The sequence below is a fragment of the Protopterus annectens genome, chromosome 3.part1, assembly GCF_019279795.1.
Source record: "Protopterus annectens isolate FY-2018-M chromosome 3.part1, PAN1.0, whole genome shotgun sequence".
Lineage (NCBI taxonomy): Eukaryota > Metazoa > Chordata > Ceratodontiformes > Protopteridae > Protopterus > Protopterus annectens.
The window spans coordinates 1,393,732,723-1,393,745,462 of NC_056732.1; the positions used below are offsets into that span (position 1 = coordinate 1,393,732,723).

The 12,740-nt window shown below is 40.6% G+C and overlaps 1 protein-coding gene across 1 annotated transcript in view; it reads right to left on the reverse strand.

The window, feature by feature from the left end:
* Positions 1-2,478: 2,478 nt before the first annotated feature.
* The window catches only part of LOC122798479 (bestrophin-2-like), a 624,740-nt gene continuing 614,478 nt past the window's right edge, over positions 2,479-12,740 (reverse strand). The window contains exon 10 of the mRNA XM_044067436.1: positions 2,479-5,143. Coding sequence (XP_043923371.1) covers positions 3,862-5,143 — 1,282 coding nt within the window. The 3' untranslated portion in view covers positions 2,479-3,861. The remainder of the gene's footprint in view (positions 5,144-12,740) is intronic.

Consider the following 12,740-nt stretch of genomic DNA (forward strand, 5'->3'; position numbering starts at 1 on the left):
ACTGGATCCCAGAAATGTATTAGGCTGATCCCTTCTCTGGAAGGGGAGAAGAGATGACCCTCATTATTGCTGAGACAAGAATGCCATTCTTGATGCAAGTACATGCTTCATGCACTAACTACAACTGAAATATCTTGAGTGTCAAACCCTTGCAATTGGGACCATCAGTTCCAGTGCTGTCCTTTGTCTGGAGAAGTCTGGTGTTGGACATCCCCAGAGCACCTCCCTCCATCCCATGATGTGCCTATCCATCCTCCCCTGCCTGCTCCATCAAGTGAAGGAGATACTAATTTAATCTTGGGTTACCTGATCTGCATTTAATTGTTTTACACTTGCATACCACAGCACTGGCCAGTCCTTGCATTATTTACTGCATAAAACTCATTTTAAGTGATGATAAAAATCCCTTATGTTTCTACATTTACTAAGGAATAGTTTGATTACCAGAACTACTAGCTGAACAGGTAGATTGTCTAATTTAATTTTTTTTTATTTTACATTTGTTAACTGGGGGTGTCTGACTGAGACAAAAAGACCCTTTTTTAGCAGAGGCCTGGGGAGAAAAGCTCCACATAGAAAAATTACAGATACATTTAGATATTTAGACATGATCAGTATACACACAAATTACAATGTTATACATTTTACCTACATGCTGCAGTAGAATAGGGGTCTGTAACTCTTGCCCTGTGGGCTACACCTAATGTAGCCTATAGCCATGTATTTCAGATTTACAGTCATTTATTGTCTGATCACTGCATTGATTAGTATAAAGCAGGTAATCATACACTGATTGAATGAATGTCACAAAATAAGGCAGTAAACTTATTTAATCCCTCTCTGAAACCTAAAGCTAAGATATGATTAGCCACTCTGTGTTCTATTACTTTGTGAGAAAGCTCTTGAGTTTGGGAGCTCTGAACAGCCATTGTCAGTGCCTACCTGAAGATCGGAGGATCAGACACTTTGATCTTCAGGTACATTTCCTCTTGCAGGTATTTTTTTCTTTTACTAGCAAGATGCCAGCTATATTTTGAGTAGTGGTAATACTACTGTGCCCACAGTAGTGCTTAACTTAGTTCCACCTTATTTATTTTTAATTACAGTGATTTGGATGAAGGTGTGTAGCTATGCATGATAGCAAGTTGAAATGCATTATTGTGGCCATTATTCCTTTCACTTTCTTCAGACACATCAGAGATAACTAATAAAAGAAGATATCTTTTTTTTTTTGGGGGGGGGGGCATTCTGTTTGATTATGCATGGCCTTAGTTTTCAAAGTGATGTAGTCACTGATATGTTTTTTGGGGGGTGGGAGTGCATATGTTTTTGTAGATTTAGGGGTAAATAGGTGCTATCTTTTGGGGGCAGGGGGAGGCAGGCAATATGCAAATTTACAGAACAGTTGCAAGATCACGCGAGTGATAATTCATGTGGTTTGTTTGAGGGAATATGTATGTCTGAGAGCAACAAGGTAAGGGTAGCAATTTAAAATGTTGGAACTCAAGAGTGTTGAGTCCCAGAATGTAAAGACTCAAAAACTGGATTTATTCTCTGGGATTTCTATTTCTCAGAATATTCCCTTTTCTCTATATATGGTGATCTCAAAATTGGTATATATAAGTTGGGGGGAGGCAGAGTTTTTTTGCCACTGAAAAAGCAAATTTAATGAAGAGCAGTGATGTTGAATATTCTTTCTACTTATGTATTTTCAGTCTTTTTTGATGTTTTGGGACTCAGCATTGCTAGTCCTAATATTTCAGTAGAGGCACAAGTTGAAGTAATTTACTATGGCCGTTATGCCTTTCTGTTTCTTCACAGGGGGCATTATAAATGTAAATAAAGAGGCTATCTTTTTTTGGGAGGGTAGGCTATATGTGAAAGCAAAGAGCAACTAGATGATCAAAGTTGAATGATCACTGATATACTTCAATGGTGGACAGCAGCATGTGCAACTGAGAGCAACAAGTTGAAGTACATTTCTATGGGCATTATATTTATGTGATGACTTCACAGTCAAAAGTGATTAACTGTTTCAGAAGGGTCAACATTCCACTGGGAGAGATTGTGCTGCAAAAAGAAATGAAACTAGAGTTCGCTCTATTTTAGATTCGCACTGAAGACATATTTTGGCTTTCGTGCTGTTACTTTATTATTATAATAGCACAGTTCTTAATGAATGATTAAACTAATTCTCTTGCAGTGTCTTGCAACCATTGGCTTGAGTGCACTAGTCTTCACGTGGTCATTGTGGTCATATGTTTGAGATCCCTACCCTACAGTGTCAGTACTGGAAGTTAAGTTCCGATATTTGCAGATTGTTACAAAGTTTTGAAAATGTTAACAAGTGTGCACCTCACTGCACTACTTCCAAATTTTCAAAAGTAACAGATAAGATCAGTTGAATCTTTCATAATACAGTCTACGTTTCCATTCTAGACCATCCTTAACTCTTATTTTTGAAACATTCCTTTGCACTGTTGATCAATGTTTTATTTCACAAATGATGATCCTGGTTAGATAGGTGCCCTTGTAGAGTACAGTTTCTATTTTCAATATTTTACCTACACATTGCATATATTATTTTTCTTCAAGTCAGCAGAAATTCAGAATGATTTTCTAATAGTTTGAGTCCATTGTAAATGATAAGTGAAATATAACCTTAAAATATCCTGATAAAGTAATTTAAATTATAATTGAGATACACAGAGCTGTAACAGAGTGACAGTTTTCTCCAAGCATTGACAAGAAGGTGCATGTAGTAACTGTAACAGAACAAAATTTAATGTCAGATTTTTTTTCCTTCTAAAGAGGTGTTTCTCCTGACAATATAATGTAGTATAGGATGAGGTGTATGAATATTGCACATCTTGTTCTGTCTCTTTAGGTGTTGCACAACTTTGGAAAAATGTTCCTCCTCATTTTGTTAAGTACTCCATAATTCACCTACCAGCACTAAGATGTTAATGAGTATTGGGCAAGAATATCGGGCTGCACCTCAGTATTGCAGTACGCACATTGTATTACATTTTTAGTTAATAGGTAATGACTGAGGTATCAAGAGTTGCTGCAGCATGTAAAATTGCCTTGTCATCCAAAGCTGGTGACTAGTATGAGGTGCACTAAAGCTGTTGGCCTCCTTACAAGTAACAGCCCAGAACTGCTGAACATGTATGTAGCAAGGCATGATGAATAATAGAAAAAGTGGCTTGGTTACCAGCATACAGTAAAGGTATACTGTGGACATGTTACAAAAAGTATATACTTACAAAGCATTGTACATTGTATGTTCCCTATAAGAAGAGCAAAACCTTCTTCAAAGGATTGCAGCTTCAGTCCTTAAAAAACCCACGTGTACTTGAACACACACAGCTGTTGTGTGTGAAAAGGATTCTCAAATCATCAGAACCTAGCTCTTCAGCTCTTACAGTGCTGTTTAGTAGTTGATGCTGACGATCATTACTGAAGATGTTCCAGTTATAGCTCAGCTTTCATGGCCCAACTATTGTCCTGGACATGAGGTCACAAAATATAATTCCTGGCTAATTGGTATCTAGAAATTGCTTAAAACACAGACATGCTTAATGTATGGTTGCCTGATTGATTTATAATTATACTGAAGAAACATTTGATGTTAATTGTGTAGAAAAGCCTTCTGCTGCCATGGTGACACTCTCTTAATTAGTTTTGAAGAGGGAAAGAAGAGATACTTTTTTGGTTTATCTTATTTGCTTTTTGAATGCAAGTATTTGTATCATTTTCGTGACATCATCTCAACAGTCCTTTGAAATTAGTGATAAGGAACTTCACCTGAATACAAGAAAATAATTTCTTAACTTTATAGTCACTATCAAAGCAGTACTAGTCAACAGCTTTTGACTGTGTATAGAAATCCAGTTTCCCATCATCTGGCAGGTTTTCACTTGCTTCCATGATAATATCCATGAAGTTAACCAGCTCTCCTTCAACTAGAGAGATTCCAGAATCATTGAAGGATGCATTCTCTGTATTTTTCATTTCCTTGGGTTTAGGATCAGTAGAACTGCCAAAGGTAATTCCTCCTGTGTTTGCAACTGTTGGCTTGGAAACGCTGCTTAAGTCACTGGATTCTTGTCCAGGCATACTGCACACACTGCCCAACAGTGAGGAATTACCCGTATTTGAAAGCTGTGCTCTTTCTGGCAAAGGTGAAGCTGCAGGAGTGAAGGAAAAAGAGCAGAAGGATCCACTGCTTGGAGTTTTGGCACCTGGTGTATGCACTGCACAATTTGAGTAGTCAGTATTGTTAAGCATGCCTAAGTTATCCAGTGTTAGCCTAGGATGTCTGCAACCTGCTATTCGTTTAGCAGGGGTCAGCTTAAGCTTCAAGTTCCCAGATTTCTCTGCATCTGAATGTATCTCTGGGAAGGTGAATTGAGGGCTTTCAGAGGTTGCATGGAATGTCAGATTCGGACTGTCACTGTAGCAAGGCTGCAGATCTTCAGGATGTTGGATATTATTTTCTTCTTCCTTTTCTGCTACTGTCATTACTTGGTATTTGCCACAGTCCCTTACTTCTACAACTACATCTTTAGATCCAGATCCCAAAGAAGTTGAGTTTTTGTCTGAGTCCTTGGCTACAGTGGGTGCAAAGTTGTTGCCAGACTCTCTTACTGCATTAACAGAAGTTGATACATTGGGCAGAGCATATGGCTTTTTTGCACCATTTCTTCTGGGTGGGAATAACATTTGTATGGAATTTATGGGAGTTTGTGGTTCACTGTAAAAGCCAGGCCTATCATAAAATGGTGTGGAGGTGAACGCATCAAACTCATGTGCCTCAGAGTCTAGTCTGTCTGCTGTTGGGCTGCGGTTAGAAGGGTAGTGCCTTTGTAGTCTAGGGATTGTCATGTCTACCGGGTAAGAGCCTCCAGGCCTACCAAACCCATAATTGGAGGGATCTGCATACATATAAAGTGGTATATGAGGAAGTAAACCATTCCTCCTACGTAGCAGGTTAACTCTTGGACTGGATCTTGAAAATGAAGGAGACTGTAGTCCTAGGAGTCTTCCGAGGTTCCGCAGTAAAGGTGTGGCATGATGTACCTCTTCATTTTCATTTATCTGTTCCAGTGGCTGAAATTCCATATCCTCTTGGTGCATGCTAGAAGGAAGAAAGAAGCAACACATTATGAATTTTATGGCATATGTTACATAAACTATTCACAGTACAACAGCAGAACTACTTAACCCTTTGATTCTTGAGGTCTACTAAGCCAACTTGCCTCGTGAGAGCTTTTCTCAAAAAAACTCTACTGAAAACATGAGATTTTGCAATATCTGATGTGAGTTGCAAAAAAAAAATGTAAAATATGAAAGCTCTCTAGAAGACAATGGGTTACACACTGGTTTTCAGTATTAATGGCCTTTCTGTAGATTTTTTTAAACACCATTATTGAATTATCACTCTTGACATTGATTAGCAATCAAACTGTATTGACAATTCATGTTTACAAACATATTTCATGTATGTTGATGTTCATCGTGTTACACTGCTGCAGTCATCACACTTGGGTTATCTACTGTCAGGCAGTCCCGCAGTCGGCCTGAGTTCCAAAGTCTTGGTCCGGCGTCGGTTGCTGTCGCTTCTTCCCTGACGTCAGTGTGACAGGGGTATAAAAGAGGCAGCCGACGACATTTTCTTCAGTCTTTCTTGCCGTGTGGTGCCCAAAGCAGAAGCAGTTTGCAAGTGCCGGTCGGCCGACTCCTGAGATTTTCAAATCGAATTTCAGACCGAAGTCTTCAATAAAGCTAAGTACCCCGTTGGGGAACCTTTTCTTGCCTCAGTCCGATGTCCGAAAAAGTTAATAATTGCATTTCTTGTGGGAAGCAAATACCTCATAAGGATTTTCACTCTTATTGTATCCCTTGCCTAGGCCCAGACCACGACATCACAGGTTGTCGGTTTTGTGCTAGGTTTAACAAATGAACTATTAAATGTCGGTTTGATTTCACCCAACATTATTTTGGTAGAAAATTTAATTATACCGTGCCATCGGAGCAACCGATGACCGGGATGCATAAAAAGCACAAAGATAAGGACAGGCAGCCGAGACCCAAATCAGACACTGAGGCCTCTGCTAGGCCAGTCGCCGGTTCTCTGGTTTTCAGTGAGGCACCTATGCAGCCCCTGACGACCGCTGATTTAGAACCCCAGCCTGCATCCGACTCCCACGCGGAGATTACAGGGCCTCCAGTGCCTTTATCTTTAGGCCCTTCCAACTCCATGGTTGAAGGGGATTCCGGTGCAGTTGAAAGGCCGTCAGTTGCTGAAGGTGTCTTCAGACCGACTACACTTACTATTAAATCCTATGCAAAACTGAAAACTCCATTAAAAGTAAGGAAGCCTGTACAGCAGTCTCCAGTGCAAGGCTCCATGCCTAAGAAACAGATGCTTAAGATGGCCGAAGACTTAATTACCCTAATCAGGGGTTCCCATCCCCCACCTGACAAAAGGCCTAGACAGGAGGAGGAGGAGGACTACGCTTCCTCTGACCAGGTTTCCATTTCCTCAGATTCTTCTGAGGAACAGGAGTACTCTTTTTCCCCTTTATGAAGACTCTGATGCTGAAGAGTCTATTCCTTCAGCATCTTCCCCAGAAGCTACTCTTTTGGGGAAACTTTACATACCATGAGGGAACATTTCCACTGGGAAGGCCAGGATTACTCTGATTCTAAGAAAAGGCTCAGAGAGTTCCTCTTACTACCCCAGCACAGACCCCTTGCTATTTCACCTGTGTTAGACATTGTGGATGATGTTTATTCAGAATCTAGCCTTAACCCAGATTCATTACCTCCTGCACCAGCCAAACCAGACAGATACTACAGAGTTCCTGACTCACATAAATTCCTGTATAAAAGCCCTGTTGCTGACCCAGAAACCATTTCCCAGGGTCCCAAAGGGGTTAAGGCCTCTATTGCTAAAAATCCTGTACTGTCTGAAAGGGATTCTAGAGCACTAGACAGATGGGGAAAGAAAGTATATACCTCAGCTACTCTAGCTGTGAGGGCCTTAAATTGCCAGTTTCACATGCTGAAATATCAACAATATTTGATGTCTCAACTAAAACAAAAAATGAGCACACATACAGAGCAGCCTGATTACAAGGAAATGCAAGATGTGTTGCATGCAGCAGAATAAGTGTGAAAACATACTTTGCAATGTGGATTTGATTCATTGGAAGCTTCTTGCAGAGTAGCTGTAACAGGGTCTGTCATTCGTAGGCATGCTTGGTTAAAAGAACAAACTTTACCTGATCATGTTAAAGCAAAGTTATTGGATGCACCCTTACAGCAGGATGTTTTATTTGGTGTGAAAGCAAAATCTATGCAGATGGTCAAGGATTTTTTACAGGTTCAACCCCCTCGTTTCAGCAGAAATTGGCCAACCAAAAACTGGTCCTTTCCAACTTCTGACAGACCACAGAGGGGCAAATACAGACGCCCAAGAGGTAGAGGTCAGCCACAAGGCTCTTACAAGCCACGACAATGGGGTGCCACAACCCAGAAAGGAGGAGAAGACAGGTCTCAAACTATCAGAAGACAATCAAAATGACTTACCCCTCAGACTGCCAAGCAAATCACTCTTGGTAGTTCCCTTGGTAGGAAAACTTGCACTTTTTGCAGACAATTGGCACATCATCACAAAAGACAAATGGGTCCTAAATATTGTAACTCAAGGATACAGGTTCCACTTTCACACTTTACCAAGGATAAAAGGAATGCCAAACCTGCCATCAAATCAATGGGCAGAGGCTAAAGACAAATTACAGCACTCATGGACATGAGAGCCATTCAACAGGTTCCTACACAGGAGCAAGGACAAGGATTTTACTCAAGACTCTTTCTGGTTCCCCGAAAGGACAAAGCCTGGAGACCCATTCTGGACCTTTCAATTCTAAACACATACCTGGAAGTACCCAAATTCAAGATGCTCACACTACAGCAACTTCTTCCCATGCTGGGCAAGAAGGCTTGGCTAGTAACGTTGGACCTCAAGGAGGCATACCTGCATGTCCCTATCAGACAAAATTGCAGAAGATACCTCTGATTTATAGCAGGTACAACTCATTACCAATTCTCTGCACTGCCCTTTTGGCTTATCTACTGCGCCCAGGGTCTTCACAAAATGCCTGGCACCAGTAATTGCATACTGTAGACAAAGAGGAATCCAAATATATCCATACCTGGACGACTGCCTTATTCAAGCAGACAGCAAGGACATTCTTTTAAAACATCTGGCATTTGTAAAAAACCTACTAAGTTGCCTAAGGTACACAGTAAATGAAAAGAAGTCAAAACTAGTGCCCTCAAGACAATATTCCTGGGTGCCAGCTTAAATACAACGGTCCAGATGGCTTATCTCATGCCAGACAAGCAAGGACAACTGACTCAATACTTCAAAATGATGGCAACAAAGACCCAACTCCCTGCAAGAAAAATTCTGCAGGCCTTGGGATTCATGGCATCTTGCATACTACTAATACCATATGCCAAACTGCATATGAGGAAATTACAATGGTACCTGAAAAGCGTATGGACTCAACACAGCCACAGCTTGGAAACAATAATACCACTAATTCCCTGCCTTCAACAGGAGTTTCTATGGTGGGCTCAGGCATGTCACCTCAACAAGGGTCAGCCTTTCACCTTGCCCACAGCCAGGCAAACAATGACAACAGATGCATCGGATTACGCCTGGAGAGCACACATGGCAGGACAGTGTATTCAGGGCAAATGGTCTGCAGATCAAATGCATCTCCACATCAATCAAAAAGAGATGCTAGCTGTACAAAATGCCCTAACAGCTTTCAAGGACATCCTACATCCAGGACAACTTCTAATAAAGACGGACAACACCACAGTGATGTGGTACATAAACAAGGGGGCACACATTCCTACCCCCTATGCAGGCAAGCAATGACCTAGTGGAACACAACACTGACCTACCAAGTTCAACTACAAGCACAATTCCTGCCAGGAAAGAAAAATACATTGGCAGACGAACTAAGCAGAAATATCATGGATCCTCACAAGTGGAAACTAGGCCCACAAGTATTCACAATGATAACTCAAAAATGGGGGAGACCAGACATAGATCTGTTTGCCTCCCCCCAGAACTACCAAATGCAAAAGTTTTGCACAAGGACATACCACACACTAGCTTGGAAAGTGGACGCCCTCTCATTCAGTTGGAAAACACTAACAGTGTATAGTGTATACCTTTCCTCCACTGCCTCTTCTGGCAAAGGTGCTGCTAAAAGCCAGATTAGAGAGGCCACAAATGATACTCATTGCTCCATACTGGCCATGCCAACACTGGTATCCAATATTAAGGAACATGGCTCAAGGCCCACCATGGATTTTACCTCAAATTCTTCACCTGCTGACTCAGCAAAACAATCAGATTCTACACAGCCAGCTCAAGACTTTAAATCTGGCTGCATGGCAGATTATCTAAACAACCAGTCCGCACTTCTCTCTACAGCTGTTATGGATGTCATTCTGGAGGCCAGGAGACGCAGCACCAGGAAAACCTACTCAGACAAATGGAAAAGATTCTGCGCCTGGAACCAGGCTAAAGGCCAAAATCCTCTTGTCCCAAATATTCCTCAGATACTGCAATATTTAAATGAGATGTTGCACAAAGGCCTTTCCTTTTCATCTATAAAGATCCACGCTTCAGCTATTTCAGCTCCATTACAACACGGATCCTCCTATTTTTCACATCCATTATTAAGACAGTACCTCAGAGGGGCTAAGAACATAAGACCGCCCCGAAGAGCACCAAAACCAACTTGAGACCTCAATTTTATTTTGGAAAAACTTACACTACCACCCTTCGAGCCAGCTTTTTCAGCTGATTTACAGTTTTTATCATGGAAAACTGCCCTGCTGCTAGCAATAACTTCAGCACGAAGAGTCTCAGAGCTATAGGCCCTAATGGCAGTGGAGCCTTTCATCATTTTTCATCAAGACAGAGTCTCTTTACGAACTAACCCTTCCTTTATGCCAAAGGTAGTATCCAGTGTGGCTCTAAACCAAACCATTCATTTACACACCTTTTATCCAAACCCCCAGAATAAAGAGGAAAGGCTCCTACACTCTTTGGACATTCATAGGCAATTACGTTTCTACTTGGATAAAACAAAGGTTTTCAAAAAATCTGATCAGCTCTTTGTATCCTGTGCTGCAGGATCTCAAGGAAAGCCTATATCAAAACAGACCATTTCAAAATGGATAGGACATTGCATCCATTTCTGCAACACACACCATGGGAAACCTGTACCTGGTAACATTAGGCCTCATTCCACCAGGGCTACAGCAACATCAGCAGCCTTCCTCAGAGGGGTTCCAACCAAGGATATTTTGGAAGCTGCAACTTGGAGTTCAGTGTACACCTTCACCAAGCACTACCACTTACCTCTATACTCAAAAAACAGATCTGGCTTTGCCACTGCAGTTTTGCAGGGCCTACTAGCTTCTCCAAACCCTGTTTAGTACCAACCGCCCAGCCTTAGCTTTGGGATTCAAACCAAGTGTGATGACTACAGCAGTGTAACACGATGAACATAGTACAGTTTTGTACCTACCATAAATGTAGATGTTCGAGTGTTCACACTGCTGCAGTCCAGGTTACCCTCCCACCTTCCCCTCTTCTTACCTGGGTTTTATCTATATCTCCCTGTTTATACAATCTCTAAGATGTATTTCTATATGGTGTATTTTCTTGCAGCTGTAGCTATTATTTTCTACTTATGTAATTTACTTGGGAATATGTATTACCTTCCTATTTGGGGGCACCTGACATCTGGGGCAAGAAAAACTGGAGAAAATGGCATCGACTGCCACTTTTATACCCCTGTCGCACTGATGTCAGGGAAGAAGCGACAGCAGCCGATGCCGGACCAAGACTTTGGAACTCGGGCCAACTGCGGGACCGCCTGACAGCCTGTTAACCCAAGTGTGATGACTGCAGCAGTGTGAACACTCTAACATCTACATGTATGGTAGGTACAAAACTGTACTTTCTATATCATATAACTTGAGCAACATTGCATAAATTATTCAATTCCTCCCCTTTTTTAAAAACAATAAACATCTTTATTAACATCAGTTACGACATAAGCAATCATACATTTATATAAATGAAAACCGTCCACACCGACAATCCTAGTTGCAAGCATTTTACATCACAAACCATACTGACACACTCCCAGTTGCAAACATTATTTGTCGCTTATAATCTACAGAATCATTTTCAGTCAGACATCACATAGTTCATTTAAGTCCTGGCTTCATTTAAAACTCATTCCTCCCCTGTATATATTGATACCCACAATTCCCATTTTTTCCTATGTAGTTTGCACCTACCCTTTTCTAAAGATCTCAGTTCCAGTTTTATCTCTGTTACTATATTCACTACTTCTAATGTAGTTGGTTTAGATTTTGATCTCCATTTTCTAGTTTTTGGCAGCCACCATAATTAGACACACCAAGGCCTTACCACGTCTAGGCAATTCCGATTCTATGTCATAGCTCAGAAAAAGCATCTCCCTTGTCACACCAATCTGCCCACCCAGTATATCTGACAGTGCACCCTGAAGGGAATCCTTAAAGTCCACCAACCCAAGACACTCCCAGAAAATACGTTCCCAAGTATCTCTTTCTTCTCTGTCACACCGCCAACATTTGCTGTCTACTTGAGGAAAAATTCTCTGGAGTCTACTTGGGGTATAAAATATCTATAAACATTTCCAAGCAAAAATCCTAAATTTTCTAGATTTTGTTGCATATTTGGGAGGCCTACATATATCCTCCTATCCTCCCATTGTTTCTTTGTGAATTGCTTATCCAGTCTCTCTCCCAATCCTTTCAAACCACCTCCAATTGATTCTTTTAATTATCATGCTGTAGATCATGATTTTATACTGAAGATTTATTAAAGAAAAATGGTATTTTATTTGCCAAGCAATACTAGTGTTATGGTAAAACAAGTTATATCTCTGTAAGATTGATTCAGCTGTTTCAGAGCATTTCCAAATGCCAAGGACAAATGGGGTAGTATACTGTGTACTGATATTGGAGAATCTATGTAAATTATGTATATATTCTTTCAGTATTTCAAAACCGTATTACTCTTTCTAACCATGCATGTTAGATGAAGAACATCAGTGGCAACATTGTGTCTCTTAATGTTTTGTAAAAGATGGCACCATTTGTTCATCTATAGTTCACACAGCTTTTATGAAATTAATTTATGAAGTAGTCATAACTACTTATTTATGTGTGTGGATATCTTCACTATATTTAATGCCTCTCACCCCCTTTTTTTTTTAACTAACACCCACTGCTTGCTTACACCACTCCCAACATGAAAGAAGCACACTCTAATTTTTGTACTATTAATGTAAACATGGAAAATACCTCAGTTTTTCATGTTTTTGCATACATTCCTTATTAACTCCATCTCTGCACATCCATTGATAATTATTTCACTATACATGCTTTGCAAATCATGTCAGCTTGAAAATGCCACCTTGCTGCCGTAGTTTTAAGTATGTACCAGTACCAGGACATTGGACATTAAACTCTGAAAACATTGATGAGTATACTCCTCTTAGGAGTGTAGGGAAGTTTCCTGTAAAGATGAATATACTCTTACAAGATACCATGCATACCTGTCCAGAACCTGATACCCA